The following is a 13,466-nucleotide window of genomic DNA, read 5'->3' as shown; positions in this document are numbered from 1 at the left end:
CGCTTGCTGGATCATCTTGGCTTCTGGCCGGTCCGCCGCTTCGGCATCTTCCCGACACAGGTTCATCGACAGATTCTTCCCCTTGTGTACAAGCCAGGAAGAAAAACACCCTGATTTCTCACGGCTCTCTATGAGACCTGTGCATCTCCTGCTACCAGGTACATATTTCACGGATGACGGACGGATGTCGGACCTGGCGATAGTTTGTTTGCAGTATGGGTGTGGAAGGGTCGGAGATGAACCCCTTAAGAGACCCCGGATTGGGTTCATCCTTATGCACGGTTTAATGGGCAATCCAAGCGTTGCCTGCAGAATGTCACACTTCTCATCCTGTCCCCTTTTCATCTGGATGACTGCAGGGACGGTAGGGCTTGTCCCGCGGGGCCCGGACAATAAGGAGGAAGGCATCGCGAGCTTAACTTCGGCATGCAGCGAGAATTGCTATTTCTTGGCAAGAGCATGTTGTTTAGAGGAAGAATCTAGTAATTCCTAAGGACCCATGGCGGATCGAATCTTGGAGATGAATAGCTAAACAACACCAATCTCATCCAGACGGCGCCGAAATTGTCACTGCGAGACTGTGGGCTCCTCAAAGTACGGCCGCTCCGCTTGCGGCGTGATTCTCAACATATGCCGTCTAGTCGTCCCCTCTTCCACCCGGAAATCTCGCAGAGCAGAGTGCTGAGTATTCCTGTTGTCGTATACCACAACCGTGCCCAGCTTCCAGTGGACGCGCAGGTGCCAGTCCTGGCCCCTCTCGATGTGGTCGAACAAGAATCCTAGCAGCGCGGCGCTCTCTTCCTGCTTCATCCCGACGATGCGCTTTGTGTACAGCCGGTTGACGTAGAGAGAGAGTTGCTTGGTGACGGGGTGGGTTCGCACGACGGGGTGAATCGTTTCGATGGGCTCCCTGATGTACCGGTCTCGGTGGTCGTGCACCGAAGCTTGGGAGAAGCCGGAATGAACAGCTTTCAGGCTGTGAAGCAACGTCCGGTACGTTTCTGAGAGCGCGTAGTAGGCTTCCGTCGTGGAGAGATAAAGCGTGTCACCTCCGGACGATGGAGTGCTCAAAGGCAGGAAAGTCGTCGTGCCCATTCCGTTGCTGCATGCTATCAGCTCCGAATCCGATGCCATTTAATCATGGGGAGCAGACTTACATCTCGTAGCTCATGTCGCTGTGCCACTTCACGCTGGTGACATTATCCTTGATCTCATTATCGACAGCACCTGCGCTGAGTGATGCGTCAATAAATCATCCAAGTCTTGTCACTAAAGTGAACTCACGTAAAGTCGCGGTACACGGGGAGCAATTCCGGATAGTCCTTGATCTGACCACCCATCTGGTGGACATGGAGTGGACCAAAATGCTTTCCGTAGGCCTTTTGCTTCTCGGGCCCAATGTCTGCAAAATCTTGGTCGCGAAAGATCACTACGCCACGCTCGGCTGCGAGTAGTGCTAGCTCATCTAGTTGAGCAGAGTTGAGCTGACTGAGCTGGATTCCGTGGACCTTGGTTCCGATAGCTGGGGTGACTTCTTCATGGCTGACTCCGGCAGCTCCTAGCAGGTTCTTCTTCTCCCGATCGGCTCTCAACCCAACGTCCTCATGCTGGAACTCTTCCAATGGTGGCTGAGATCCTGGCACAAAGTGCGGCAGGTAACTTTCATATTGATACTAGAACCAGTGAGAAGCTGTAATTTGCCAAGGTTGATGTGCACGAACATTCTCCTGATTGTAGTCAATAGAGGTTTCAGCGCGAAGCTGAAGCTTCGTGGGCTCCGTTGCGGTTATGGTGTTTACTTGTGTCGCCATTTCGATGCAGGTCGTCAAAAATGTATGAATCAATTCGCGAGAAACAACAAACACCCAACCTGATTTAAGCCTGGTCGGAGGCTTATTTCCGCGTAGATAGTACATGGAGGGCGTGCTAGCACGCGATCTTGTGCTTTCCGTTGCGACATCATCCTTGGAGATTCGTCATGATGTCTTCGCCCCAACATTGGTCAACACGGGCGCATTCTGTCCGCATCTTATCTTTCCCCACAATGTATTGCATGTCTGCGGCATCAAACCCTCCTGCAACAGGTTTGGGCCTGTGATAATCCTCCCCTTGATGAATTGCGGAATCGAAATACCCTGCTTATTACCGTTAAACTACCCGACAACTGTTCACCTGCCGGCATACCTCGTGCTATGTGCGTGGCTTACGTCGGGCGGTTTCCGATATCCTTGCTGCACTGAAGTCACGAGGGTACCTCTTCGAGAGTTTATCAACATTATCGATGCCAATGACGTGCTACAGCCTACAAGCAGAAACCGTGAATTCTATATGAATCGCCAGCGGCGAGGGGATCCAGACGCTTCGCTCATCCCAGGTAGCTCAGCAGCTTAAACTCATTTGTTCTGTGAGAAAATGGCCAGTGACAGCGGAAAACAAGACACAATAGTGTCTGCAGAGCCCGAACTTGAAGTAGCGTCCCCTGGGAATGTTAAACGGGGGATGTTCTCGAACATCTCGCACAAGATCTGGGGGGACGATCCGCAGGAAAGGAGATATGTTCGGAAGTTGGACACCTTCCTCTTGTGAGTCAGCTGCTAGACTCCATTTGACGTTGGCCTGACTGACTTTCAGAATAGCTCTTATGTGCTTCTCGGATATTTCATAAAGTACCTAGACCAGAATAACTACAGCAATGCCTTCATCAGCGGCATGCAGGAGGACCTTCATCTCTATGGAAATGAGAGAAACCTCCTCAACACGTACTTCAACATCGGCATCATATTGGGCACGATTCCGGCCCAGATGATCCAGTTGAAATACGTTCGCCCGTCGATATGGATACCCGCGTGCGAACTCGGGTGGTCCGCCCTGACCATGGTCATGGCGAGTGCCAAGAACGTGGAAACAGTATGTTAATGTAGCAGCGGCCAACATAAAACTCGAGATAGCTGACGCAGTCTCTTTAGCTCTATGCTCTGCGCTTCTTCATAGGACTTCTAGAGTCCTGCTCTTTTCCGGGCTTTGCTAGCATCCTGGGGAGTTGGTACGGCAAGTCACAACTCGCGAAGCGCATGGCGTTGTTCGAGCAGACCGCTGCCATTGCCGGCATGTTCAGTGGATACCTGCAGGCAGGTCTTTACACTGGGATGAACGGGACGGCTGGGCTATCTGGCTGGAGATGGCTTTTCATAATGGATGGTTGGTTGTCGGCAGACTTGTAACATGACGTGGAGCTGCTGTTGACTATTCGCAGGCATCATCTCAATCCCGATTGCCTTGTATGGTTTCTTTGCGCTCCCGGATTTACCCCACAACACCAGGGCCTTCTACCTTCAGAAAGAGGTAAGATGAGATCATTCCTATGCCAATGTACCGTGCGTATACTTCAGACTTACAGGAATCTACAGGATCGTGAATATGGCATGGAGCGCATCAAAAACATGGGTCGGAAGCCACCGTCGAAGCTTACTCTCAAAGGCATCAAGGAAATTTACACCTCGTGGCAGCTATGGGCTTTCATTCTTCCCTATCTCATGGTGGCTGAAGCTGGGTCCGGTACCGGTTATTTCAACCTCTATCTCAAGTCTGAGGGGTACGGTGTCGTCAAGACGAACATCCTCCCGACTATAGGTACCTCATACACTGAGTGCAACTTCAATGCGTCGTATGCTGAAATCTTGTCTACTCTCAGGAAACGCCATCCAGATCGTCGCAGCCTTTGTTGTTGGCTGGCTTTCGGATGCCACGGGTAGTCGTGTGCTTACTGTCGTGTTTGTGCAGGTATTGGTGCTTGTCTCAAACATTATACTATCGATATGGAACGTCCCTAAGGCGGCTTTGCTCGCGGCCTTCTACCTTAGTTATACGGGTGGTGCGGCGCAGCCAGTAGTCATCAGCTATGGGCATGAGATCACGCAATGGAATGCGAATCTCCGGCAGCTTCTGGTGGCTACGGGCAACATCTTCACCTACACCTTTAATGCTTGGATGCCCGGTAAGCCTCACACCATGCTGCGATGATATTGATCTCGCACCTCTTAGATGACCCCATGATCTTGTCCTGATTAGTGGTCCTATTCCCGACCTATGACGCCCCCAAGTACAAGTATGGGTACCAGATACTGATTCTTTTTGGGGGGCTTGGCGTTGCGGGCATGTACCTGCTGGACTACCTGTACAAGCGTGACTTGTGAGTCGGATCCCCCAGACTGGAACTCATGAGAAGGCTAAAATTTGAGTAGAAAACACAACCCAAAGCTGTACGAGATTGACAATCAACCTGAGAATGATCAGCTCGTATCAGAGAGAAGCAGAAATAGTGGCGCGGAGCCCGATCGCGATGTCTTCGAAGCCCGATACGGAACCATTGCAAACCTCGAGACATCGTCAAGAGCCAAGTAAATCTGGAAAGAAGACCATTCTAGACGGATACTCTTGATGGTCAGATTATGTCGAAACAGCTCTGGACTCTACCTATTTCCCTCAAGCTAATAATGCTTTGAACGTTTAAGTGCTCTAGCCGCCCATAAGTTAGATACGCAGAAACACTGCAGCGAACCCTGAATATACCCAGCATCATTTATGAAGGATTCTTTCCCCGAGAGATAGATCACCCACAGCTAACCTAATGTTATTCAAACGGGTGTATTGATTGCGATGAGCTGTAGACTGCGTCTCATTAATAGCTGCCATCATAAGGACTGGATGTTGTTCCCACAGCTGTCTAGAACCTCTCAGAACCCCCCAACCCGGCACAACGAGCCATCTTCAGCATTGAAGCGGATCTATATGATGCTAGCTGACACAAAATTGAAATAACATTAATTTCCAAGAGCCATATTCAAACGTTGAGGGACGTCTACTTGGCAGACTTACAGCTGATCTTGTCTATGGATCGTTGTAGGTGAGCTGGCCGACTCGAGGATCGTTCTTCCTGTCTGATGGTCCCGCTGACGTCCTTGGAGACGATTCACTTAAAGATGAAGCAAAAGTTAGAGACCTTCCTTATCTTCAAACATCAACGACGAGGAATTGATTTGATGATGTTGACGTTGCAACTTTCGTATAATCATTGCGGATTGTGATTGTAAGTATTATGCGCATAGCTGCTACAGTATAATCAAACCCACGCTGGTATTGACAGAAAAACTCCAGAACCGCTTCCCCCACGCCACCGTCTACTGATTCTGACTCAATATCACATCGGCAGCCTTCTCGCCAACCATGTACGTAGACACAGCAGTGAACGTGCCAGGAATGCGAGGATATACCGAAGCATCAACGACTCGCAGACCAGACACACCACGCACCCTAAAGCTGGAGTCAAGCACAGCCATGGGATCGTCATCGGCGCCAATAGGGCACGTCGAAGAGGCGTGGTGGCCCCAGGCCGTGTCCTGGATATACTGCTTCACAGCAGCGTCGCCCTGGACCCCGGCGCCGGGCAGCTCCTCCTCGATCGGGACCAGCTGGCGTGCGAAAGCGTCGCGCGCGAGCTTCACGGTCACCGTCATGGCCTGCAAATCGGCAACAAAGTTGCCGGAGCCTGTATCAAAGTAGTTATAGAGGATGTCCGGCACGTCGAGCGGGTCCGACGAGCGCAGCGTCACCGAGCCGGCCGTGTTGCGCGGATGCGACTTGAGAATGGCCCAGCTGAACCAGTCGTGCGCGACGGTCGCGTTGACGCCGTAGCCGGGGTAGTACCCGCGGAAGTTGACGGGCCCGCCAAACGCGAACACGTCCCACTCGTTCCTCTCGGCAACGGTGCTCTTGTAGAACATGGTCGCCGCGAAGCCCGAGGACTCGTAGACGCCCCGGTCGCCGAGGATGGGGGTGTTCCACCGGGCGAGGCATGGGTCGCTCTGCCCGTAGAACCCAAACGTGCACCCGTTGAGCGAGCTGAAGTCGGCAGGCGTACGGCCCTGGACGGTGATCTCGTAGTGGTCTTGCAGGTTCGTCCCGACGCCGGGGAGGTCCTTGACTACGGTGACGTTGAACTTGCGCAGCTCGGCGGCCGGTCCGATGCCGCTGAGCTTGAGGATCTGGGGGGAGTTGTAGGCGCCGCCGGCGATGATGACCTCGCGGGAGGCGGTGGCTGTGCCGCGGATGCCGGCACCAGCGTTGCGGGAGCGGGGGCTCGCGCGGTAGAGGTACTTGCCGTCGAGGAACTCTACGCCAGTAGCCTTGGGCGGAGAGGAGTTGTCGAAGAGGACCTTGGTTACGTGGCAGCTCGTGCGGACGTCGAGGGGGTACCGCTTTGCACCTGTGATGGTCTTTGCGTCGCGGACGGCGACAATGAACTCGCGGGAGCCGACACGGTGGGCATCGTTGGAGGAGATGGGGATCGGGTAGTAGCCCGGCTGCGTGTCGCGGACGGCGGCCACGCTGTTTCCGTCACCGGCGAGAAGTGTGGCGATGTTGAAGACCAGGTTCGTCTCGTTTCCGAGAGCGAACGCGCCTCCGGTGATAAGGCTCGAGAGTTGGGGATCGAGGAGGGCGAGGTTGAGTGGTGCCGTCTCGGTGCTGAACCAGCCGTTGTAGCCGTGGCCTGGGACGCCAGGGAGGAGGTAGCGGTTGTTCTCCATGCGGATGAAGTAGTTTCGCATGTTGTCCGCTGACCAAGATGAGTCGCCGGTGAGGCTGGCAATGTAGTCAAAATCGGAGCGGTGAGGGTACACCGCGATGAGTGCATTGTGCGCGGTGCAACCCCCAAGGGTGCCGGAGCGCGGATACAGAGTACCCTTCATCTTGGAGCCGGACGGCGGGTTGAGACCCGTGTACTCGCCGCCGCCGGGAGTCTCGTATGAGGTCTTGAAGTCGCGGGCTTGTCTTGTCTCGTCGGCGTAGTGACGGACGAAGAAGTCCCAGGCCATAGCATCGTCTTCGGTGGACTTTGCTTGGTACGCTGGGACTGTGTAGTTCTCATTGGCGCCCTGGTCGTCGCCGGCCTCGATGAGGAGGGTTTTGCGTCCGGCGAGGGCAAGACGGGCGGCCAAGACTCCACCGCCGGCGCCGGAGCCGACGACGATGAACTCATAGCCAGTCAGGTCGACGGCTGCTACCAGGGCTATTGATGCGGCCAGCAGACCGTAGAGATTTGTGAACCTCATGGCGATATCTGGTACGGAGCGTGTCCTTGCTAGAGTCAGCCATCAGATGAGAATTGGAGGGTATAAAATGCCGTGAAGGCCGTGGTATAGTAGATAATACACACCTTGAGAGGTTCGTTGACGCCGAGGTGTTTCTGATGACTGGCAGATCTGGAGATCCAGCCCACGAGGGATCGCAAGCTCTTATAAGCCACGATCGTCGAAGAACAAATAAGCGCACATGACGGTGATCTCTCGTGGGTGGCAGCTGCTGTGCAGTTCATCCATAGGGACTCAGCATAACGAAAAATGCCACCCTGATCCATGTTCGCGCCTCTGCGCCTAGAACTAGTCAATAGCCCGGACACTGTTCCGGACCTTCTCGCGGCGGGGTTGCTTGCTCGGCCCGCCAAGGCATTTTTGGCGCCTCCCTTTCGTGCTTAATCGAGTCAAGGTTTTGTAGTGTGTTGGGAGAGACAAAGGAAGGTGACGACATTGTAGATATTTGGGAAGTTCAGGCCAGAGCAAGGGGCTTCAAGGGGCGGTGAAGGTTTATGAAGGGATACGAGAACCTCAACTATCGGACCAGGTAGGAGGATCGGAAGGAATTTGATTTCTTCGAAGAAACCAGTGAGATCAAAGCTGAGGGAAGAAGACCGAACCCTGTGTTGATTCTGGAAGATCGATATCGGCTCGAGAGCTCGTGGATGTTGTATTGCTTCGGGGCTGCGCCCACGTCAAGCAAAACAGATCATCTGATGCAAAAATAGCATTCTCCCAATGGGCCAATGGGCCATTCCTTGCACAGTCCTCATCTCAGCTTTCGGAACCCGTATCGTCTGAAGGCTCCCAGCCCGTTGAAAACGATTGAGGTCATTGTGCTTCTCGTCTTTTCCCTCGGGCTGGAGACAAATTACACTTTACTAGACCGCGCGGGATGGCCCATCGCCGGACAGGGGGTCCCATGCTGCCCTCGACAACCAACACCGCAACGACCTCGAGAACGGCAGACGTGCAGAGCGGCGTCTGCGGCCTTAACCTCTCCCAAGTGGCTCCGGTGGCGATCATTGTCGCATACGGCAATACTCTAGCAATCTGCTGAGACAGTTAGCATGCCTCTTTCAGTGAGGGCTGCTCGCTAGTCTGGTGTTAGTGCTCTCCTCACCCACCGCTGCGACCGCTGCAATACAACGTTGAATCTTGAATTGGCGGGTCTTCCCCGCACTGAGTTCACTGCCAGTCTGCAGCTTCAGTCTGCCGTGCGGCTTTGATTGATCTCGGCCGTGAGTGTCCTCCGTCCGGATGGGTGGTTCGGGATCTCATGCAAGAGCGAGACTACGAAGTGATGCTTTATGCACGAAGTGATGGAAATTACCGAGGTAACTCCTAGGACCGAAAGTCGGTGACTCGAAATGACGGAGATGGCGCCGGAGGAGAATCTCTTCGGCCGGTGGGACGGCGAGCGGCTGGTCCGCAATGAGTTAGTATCGCGTTGAATTTGTCGCTAGATAGCAACTATTATCATAACAACCTTAACGGCCCTTCTCTATCGCATCTAATATCGATGCCCGTGAGTGATCTCACTGCAGCACCTACCTCTGAAAGCAGAGCGACATGCTCAATTCGAATGTATAACCACATGCACCAGGCGATTGATGGATAATTACGGGCACGCCTCAGTGGGAGGTTCGTGCTCTCCCTGTTTCTTGCTTCTTTCTGGCCGTTCCTCCCTTTTCAAGTCTCGACTTTTTGGAATTCAACGGGATTTTTTCGTAACTCTCAGAGACCAAGAAGCAGCTGGCTTGTTCAACATCGGCAGTCGTCGTCGCACTCACCAACACCACCAGTCCGCGCTCTTCGAGACGACATGGTTGCCAAATCAGGCTAGAGTAAAAGGCTTCATGTGCGTCGTGAATAAGCTTAATACGCCCGAAGCCGAAGTCGCGCGGCATAAGCGCAGGTTTTTTCTCTTTCGCTAGCGGTTTGCCGTCAAAACGATGATGATTAGGGCCAGTTCAACGGCTTGTGTTTGGGTGCTCGTTAGGTTGTCGGTTGAACTCTGAAGAATTGCCCCGGGGAAGTCGTCTCTCTTCCGTGAAGGGAAAAAGGTCGATGCGCCCATTGGTCGCTCGGCGTAGAATGGTCCCACTTGGTCCGCCATGACTGTGAGACCTAGCCCTAGCCTTCGGTAAGGGGTCATGTTCCCCATTGGCTTCAAAATTTTCAACATCCAGCATCTGTAGTGTAGTGGTTATCATCCTTGCCTTCCATTCCACATCGGGATAGCAAGGGACCCGGTTTCGATTACCGGCGGATGCATCACACTGGTTAACTTTTTACGTTTTTTTGACATGGAAGCAGATTGTCGTGATGTTCTGCAGTGAAACCAAGGTGTCTGTCTCTGGGTGGTCATTTGTAAATCGCAAGCTGCATTGTATCAGTTCTTCCTTCTACAGGAACGGTGGAGATGCTCAGCGTTACACATGAGCCCAGCTCGAGGAAAGAGAGGATGGACATTTCACTCATCGCAATCTCAGGCTCAAATAAAGCACTAGGTTCTTCTCAACATCATCATTGCACTATCATATGCTGACAGCGTCGAAACGCTCAACACCCTACACCCAGCAACCAACCTTGGCATCCATCTCATCCATCCGACCCCTAGATAGTAAGCGTCCCATTGACCCTCAAATCCCGACTGCTCGCCCCAACCCAAACACCATACTCCCCCTCCGCTAACCGCCACTGCTGCGCAACAACATCCCAAAAGCTCAAATCCCGCCTCGTCAGCACAAACTCCACCGTCGCGCTCCCGCCCGCCTCGACAAACACCCTCTCGAACCCCCGGAGCTGCCTCGCAGGCGTACCCTCAACGGGGATCCCAACATACAGCTGCGCCACCTCGTGGCCCGCCACCCCACCCGTGTTCTGCACCGTCACCGAGACGGCGTAGACCTCCTCCCACAGCGCGGGGTGTCCGCCCTGCACGACCGCGACGTTCGGATCCGGCACGCCCGCCGCGACGGCCCCGACGGGCGACGCCGAGAGAGACGAGTACGCAAAGCTCGTGTACGACAGCCCGAAGCCGAATTCGTACCGGGGCGAGATGCCGTCCCGGTCAAAGGCGTGGTAGTCGATGAAGAGGCCCTCGGTGAAATCGTCCTGCGGGAACGGGCCCGCTTCGACGGTCGAGTTGAGGAGGTTGCCGTAGTCTGACTCGGCGCGGGCGACGGTGTAGGGGAGTCTACCGCTGGGGTTCACGTCGCCGTAGAGGATGTCGGTCAGGGAGTGGCCTGATTCCTGGCCCGGTAGGCCGGCGAAGAGGATCGCTGTTACGTTGGGGTGGTCGGCCCAGGCGTCGACGACGCGCTTACCTGTGTTTGGTATGTTAGTGATTGCTCTGCTTGACGGCATCATAGAAACGTACCGGCAGAGTGCAACACGACAATCGTGTTGGAGCAGTTGGCCGCGACGTTGTTGACAAGGCTATCGCTGAACTCGTCCGTCAGGCTGGGGCGGTCGTACCCCTCCGAAGCCCACGCGTTGATAAAGACCAGGCACGCCTCGGAGTTCACGTAATTAGGCTGTGGGTTCTCAGAAAAGAAATCCCACTTGACGACGCCGCCATCCGCGACGACACGCTCCTGGATCGCCTGGAAGGGGCTGATCACATACGGCGGTGTCGTAGCCCCCGAGCCGCCGCCGGCCACCAGCGTCCCGTTGAAGGTGTCCCCCAGAAAGGTACCAAACGACGGTCCGTAACTCGTGCTTCCCCACGGCGTCGGGGGCAGCGTGGCATCGTACCCATACACGGTCAAAAACTTGGGACTCTTGAATGGCAGCGTTCCGTTGACGTTCTTAACGAGCACCGTGCCGGCGGCGCCAATCTCGCGGATGAGCGCCTTGTGCCCATTCTGCACGTCGACGGGGTCGTGCTTCTGGAGATTCGAGTAGGCGCCGACGGCCGGGTAGTCGTCGCCGTCTTGGCCAATGTAGTACCACGCGGCAAGAATCCTCGTCGTCATGTCCTCGACTCTCTCGCGCGCGACGCTGCCGTTGTTGACGGCCTCGACGAGGGAGGCGCCCCAGAAAGCTTCGTTTGGCATCACAAGGTCTAGACCTGCGTTTGCAGTCGCCACACCTGCGTATTGCGCGCCCCCTATTGAGTTATTGTGAGCAAGGTTGACATCATCACATGGATCAGAAGAGTAGACTTACAATCGCTCACCACGAACCCTTCAAACCCGAGCTCCGTCTTGAGGACCCCGTTAAGCAGCTTCGAGTTCTGGCAGCCGTACGAGTTGTTGGCGCGGTTATATGAGCACATGACCGACGCGGCGCCCTCCTTCAACGCATCCATAAAGGGGAAAACATAAAGCTCATGCAGCGTCCTGTCGTCGACATTAGACGACCCGGACTCGCCTTCCTCCACGCTCGGGTTCCGGCGGTACTCCTGCTCATTGAGAAGCCAATGCTTCGGGCACGCAATCGTCCCCGCATCCTGCATCCCCTTGGTCACGCCCCCGACGCCGACGGACGAGAGGTACGGGTCGTTACTCAACCCCTCCCAGTTCCGCCCACCGCGCGCGATACGGCCCAGGGGCCCACCGACAGGCCCGAGGCCGACGTTGATGCCCTTACCGCGGTACTCGGCGCCCAGGGCCTCGCCGTACGCGTACGAGAGGTTCCGGTCCCATGTCGCGCCGAGGTGGATGCCCGAGGGGAAGGCGGAGACGAATTCCTGCGCGCGGACGCCATCGGGACCGTCTTGGAGGCAGATGGGCTTGATGCCGAGGCGGGGCACGGAGCCCGTGTTGCCGGTGCAGAGGCCGTTCCAACCGTGGGTGAAGTTTGCGAGCTCCTCGACGGTCATTTGTGCGGCTAGGGATTTTGCGCGGTGGTAAGCTGTGGCCCATTTTCCGTTTGTCGTTCCGTTTCCCACAGCTAGACAGTCTTTGGTTAGGTTCTTTCTTTTTTCACTCTCCCGGGGAATTTATGTCAATCAGGCCATGACTGTAGGGAGGTACTGACGCGTGGGGTATACGGCTGGACTCTGTCCATAGTAAGGATCTGTCTCGTTGGTATAGCCATCTTGAGCAGCGCAGAGCGTGAGGCCGGCGAAGGCCGCGGCCAACGTTGAAAACAATTTATTGACCATTTTGAGGACCTAATTGAGGAGCACTGTTGAGCTTGCGGCCTCTCTATGACCTCCACCACTACCATCCGCAGGGCACACTGCCATTTAATAGCTTTCCTTTCCCTTCTTCCCTTCCTCATTGCCTCCCCTCCGGCTTCCCTTCGGGCTCAGATACGTCGACGGCCGAGATCTAGTCCCCGACACCGCTGCGCAGTAGTGTGGTACGCCGTCGGCCCTTCTCCCTAGTCGCAAATGTCCTCATGATCACAACCAACTTTCACCGCAGCCGGATCCACCACTGCTCGGAATCCCTCTTCCAGCAGCAAAGAGGCCCAATGATGATCTCATCAACGATGCGGCGCCGACCGCTTGGGCAAGCTTCTTACGATAGTAGTCTGTGGGGAAACCCCAAGTCAGTCCACGTCGTTGGTGCCATCCACCTCTCAACGGCGCGGGGGAGGGGTGAGTAGCCGTTGGTGGCCGTTGGTGGCTAGTTTGCTTAGTTCTCGTAGTCCCATCGTAGGTCCAACTAACCGGGTATGCGAGGCCAGGCCACCAATAATTCGCCTGGAGATATGCAATGCAGTCTGGAGGCTCTTCGGCGGTATTTTCTTCTACGCGCGGGGAAATCGCGGGGAAATGGGGAACCGGGGATGGAACGACAAGGGTTTTTTTTAAATGGCAGGTGTCCCAGGTAGCTATACCGGAGAGTATTCCCATGTCACCTCCGCATCTCCAGCGCGATGCGATGCCGGCATGTGGAAGAATGCGGGGAACGTCGTAAGATTGGGACTGGCCGGGTTCCACTTCTGGATTGGTTCGTGACCCGGGGACGGGAAGTTCTTCGGCAATGAAGTTGTTGACATCTTTGTCCGAGGTCGGTTTGTAAGTCCTGATTGACTTCATATTCCCCCGCCGTCGTCGATGAGAACGGGCGGGGTGGCAGCCTTCGGGGAATCACCGGTTGAGAATACGTCCGATTCATGATGAGCTCGTGAGGAAGACGTATAAGCGAGCCTTTGCGATTGGTCTACCCTCTTCTGAGGTCATTTTTAGCTGAATGATGGTTGCAATTCCCTGCTGGCCCGTCCGAGTGGCGTGCTGGGGGGGAGTGGTGACCCGTCGGTCATGTCCCTTGAGAATCTGCCATTGTTGGCCATCGATGACAGGATCGCGGCCATACATGGCGTCGGGAATAATTGTCTCGAGCAGCGGGTTTTAGGATAGCCTCGGTAGAACGC

At 55.1% G+C, this 13,466-nt stretch overlaps 4 protein-coding genes across 4 annotated transcripts; 1 reads left to right on the top strand and 3 right to left on the bottom strand.

The window, feature by feature from the left end:
* Positions 1-567: 567 nt before the first annotated feature.
* On the bottom strand, positions 568-1,811 carry CORC01_10528 (uncharacterized protein; the record flags this gene model as incomplete). Its single annotated transcript, XM_022622156.1, has 4 exons — positions 568-1,102; positions 1,158-1,232; positions 1,285-1,673; positions 1,722-1,811. The coding sequence occupies 4 exons, from the start codon at positions 1,809-1,811 to the stop codon at positions 568-570; spliced, it is 1,089 nt and encodes a 362-aa protein (XP_022471353.1).
* Positions 1,812-2,412: 601 nt separating this feature from the next.
* Positions 2,413-4,401, top strand: CORC01_10527 (pantothenate transporter; the record flags this gene model as incomplete). The annotated part of the gene is made up of 8 exons (XM_022622155.1): positions 2,413-2,582; positions 2,637-2,907; positions 2,967-3,198; positions 3,254-3,342; positions 3,408-3,630; positions 3,692-3,994; positions 4,069-4,189; positions 4,242-4,401. The coding sequence occupies 8 exons, from the start codon at positions 2,413-2,415 to the stop codon at positions 4,399-4,401; spliced, it is 1,569 nt and encodes a 522-aa protein (XP_022471352.1).
* A 776-nt stretch (positions 4,402-5,177) lies between these two features.
* CORC01_10526 (GMC oxidoreductase) lies at positions 5,178-7,109 on the bottom strand (the record flags this gene model as incomplete). Its single annotated transcript, XM_022622154.1, has 1 exon — positions 5,178-7,109. The coding sequence occupies one exon, from the start codon at positions 7,107-7,109 to the stop codon at positions 5,178-5,180; it is 1,932 nt and encodes a 643-aa protein (XP_022471351.1).
* Positions 7,110-9,749: 2,640 nt separating this feature from the next.
* On the bottom strand, positions 9,750-12,246 carry CORC01_10525 (glycosyl hydrolase family 3 N terminal domain-containing protein; the record flags this gene model as incomplete). Its single annotated transcript, XM_022622153.1, has 4 exons — positions 9,750-10,462; positions 10,516-11,247; positions 11,307-12,032; positions 12,120-12,246. 4 exons carry the CDS (start codon positions 12,244-12,246, stop codon positions 9,750-9,752), a joined length of 2,298 nt encoding a protein of 765 aa, XP_022471350.1.
* Between the last annotated feature and the right edge of the window lie 1,220 nt (positions 12,247-13,466).

The sequence above is a fragment of the Colletotrichum orchidophilum genome, assembly GCF_001831195.1.
Source record: "Colletotrichum orchidophilum strain IMI 309357 chromosome Unknown Scaffold_105.1, whole genome shotgun sequence".
Lineage (NCBI taxonomy): Eukaryota > Fungi > Ascomycota > Sordariomycetes > Glomerellales > Glomerellaceae > Colletotrichum > Colletotrichum orchidophilum.
Note: the sequence above shows the minus strand (reverse complement) of the source record. Positions and strands in the feature narration are given on the sequence as shown.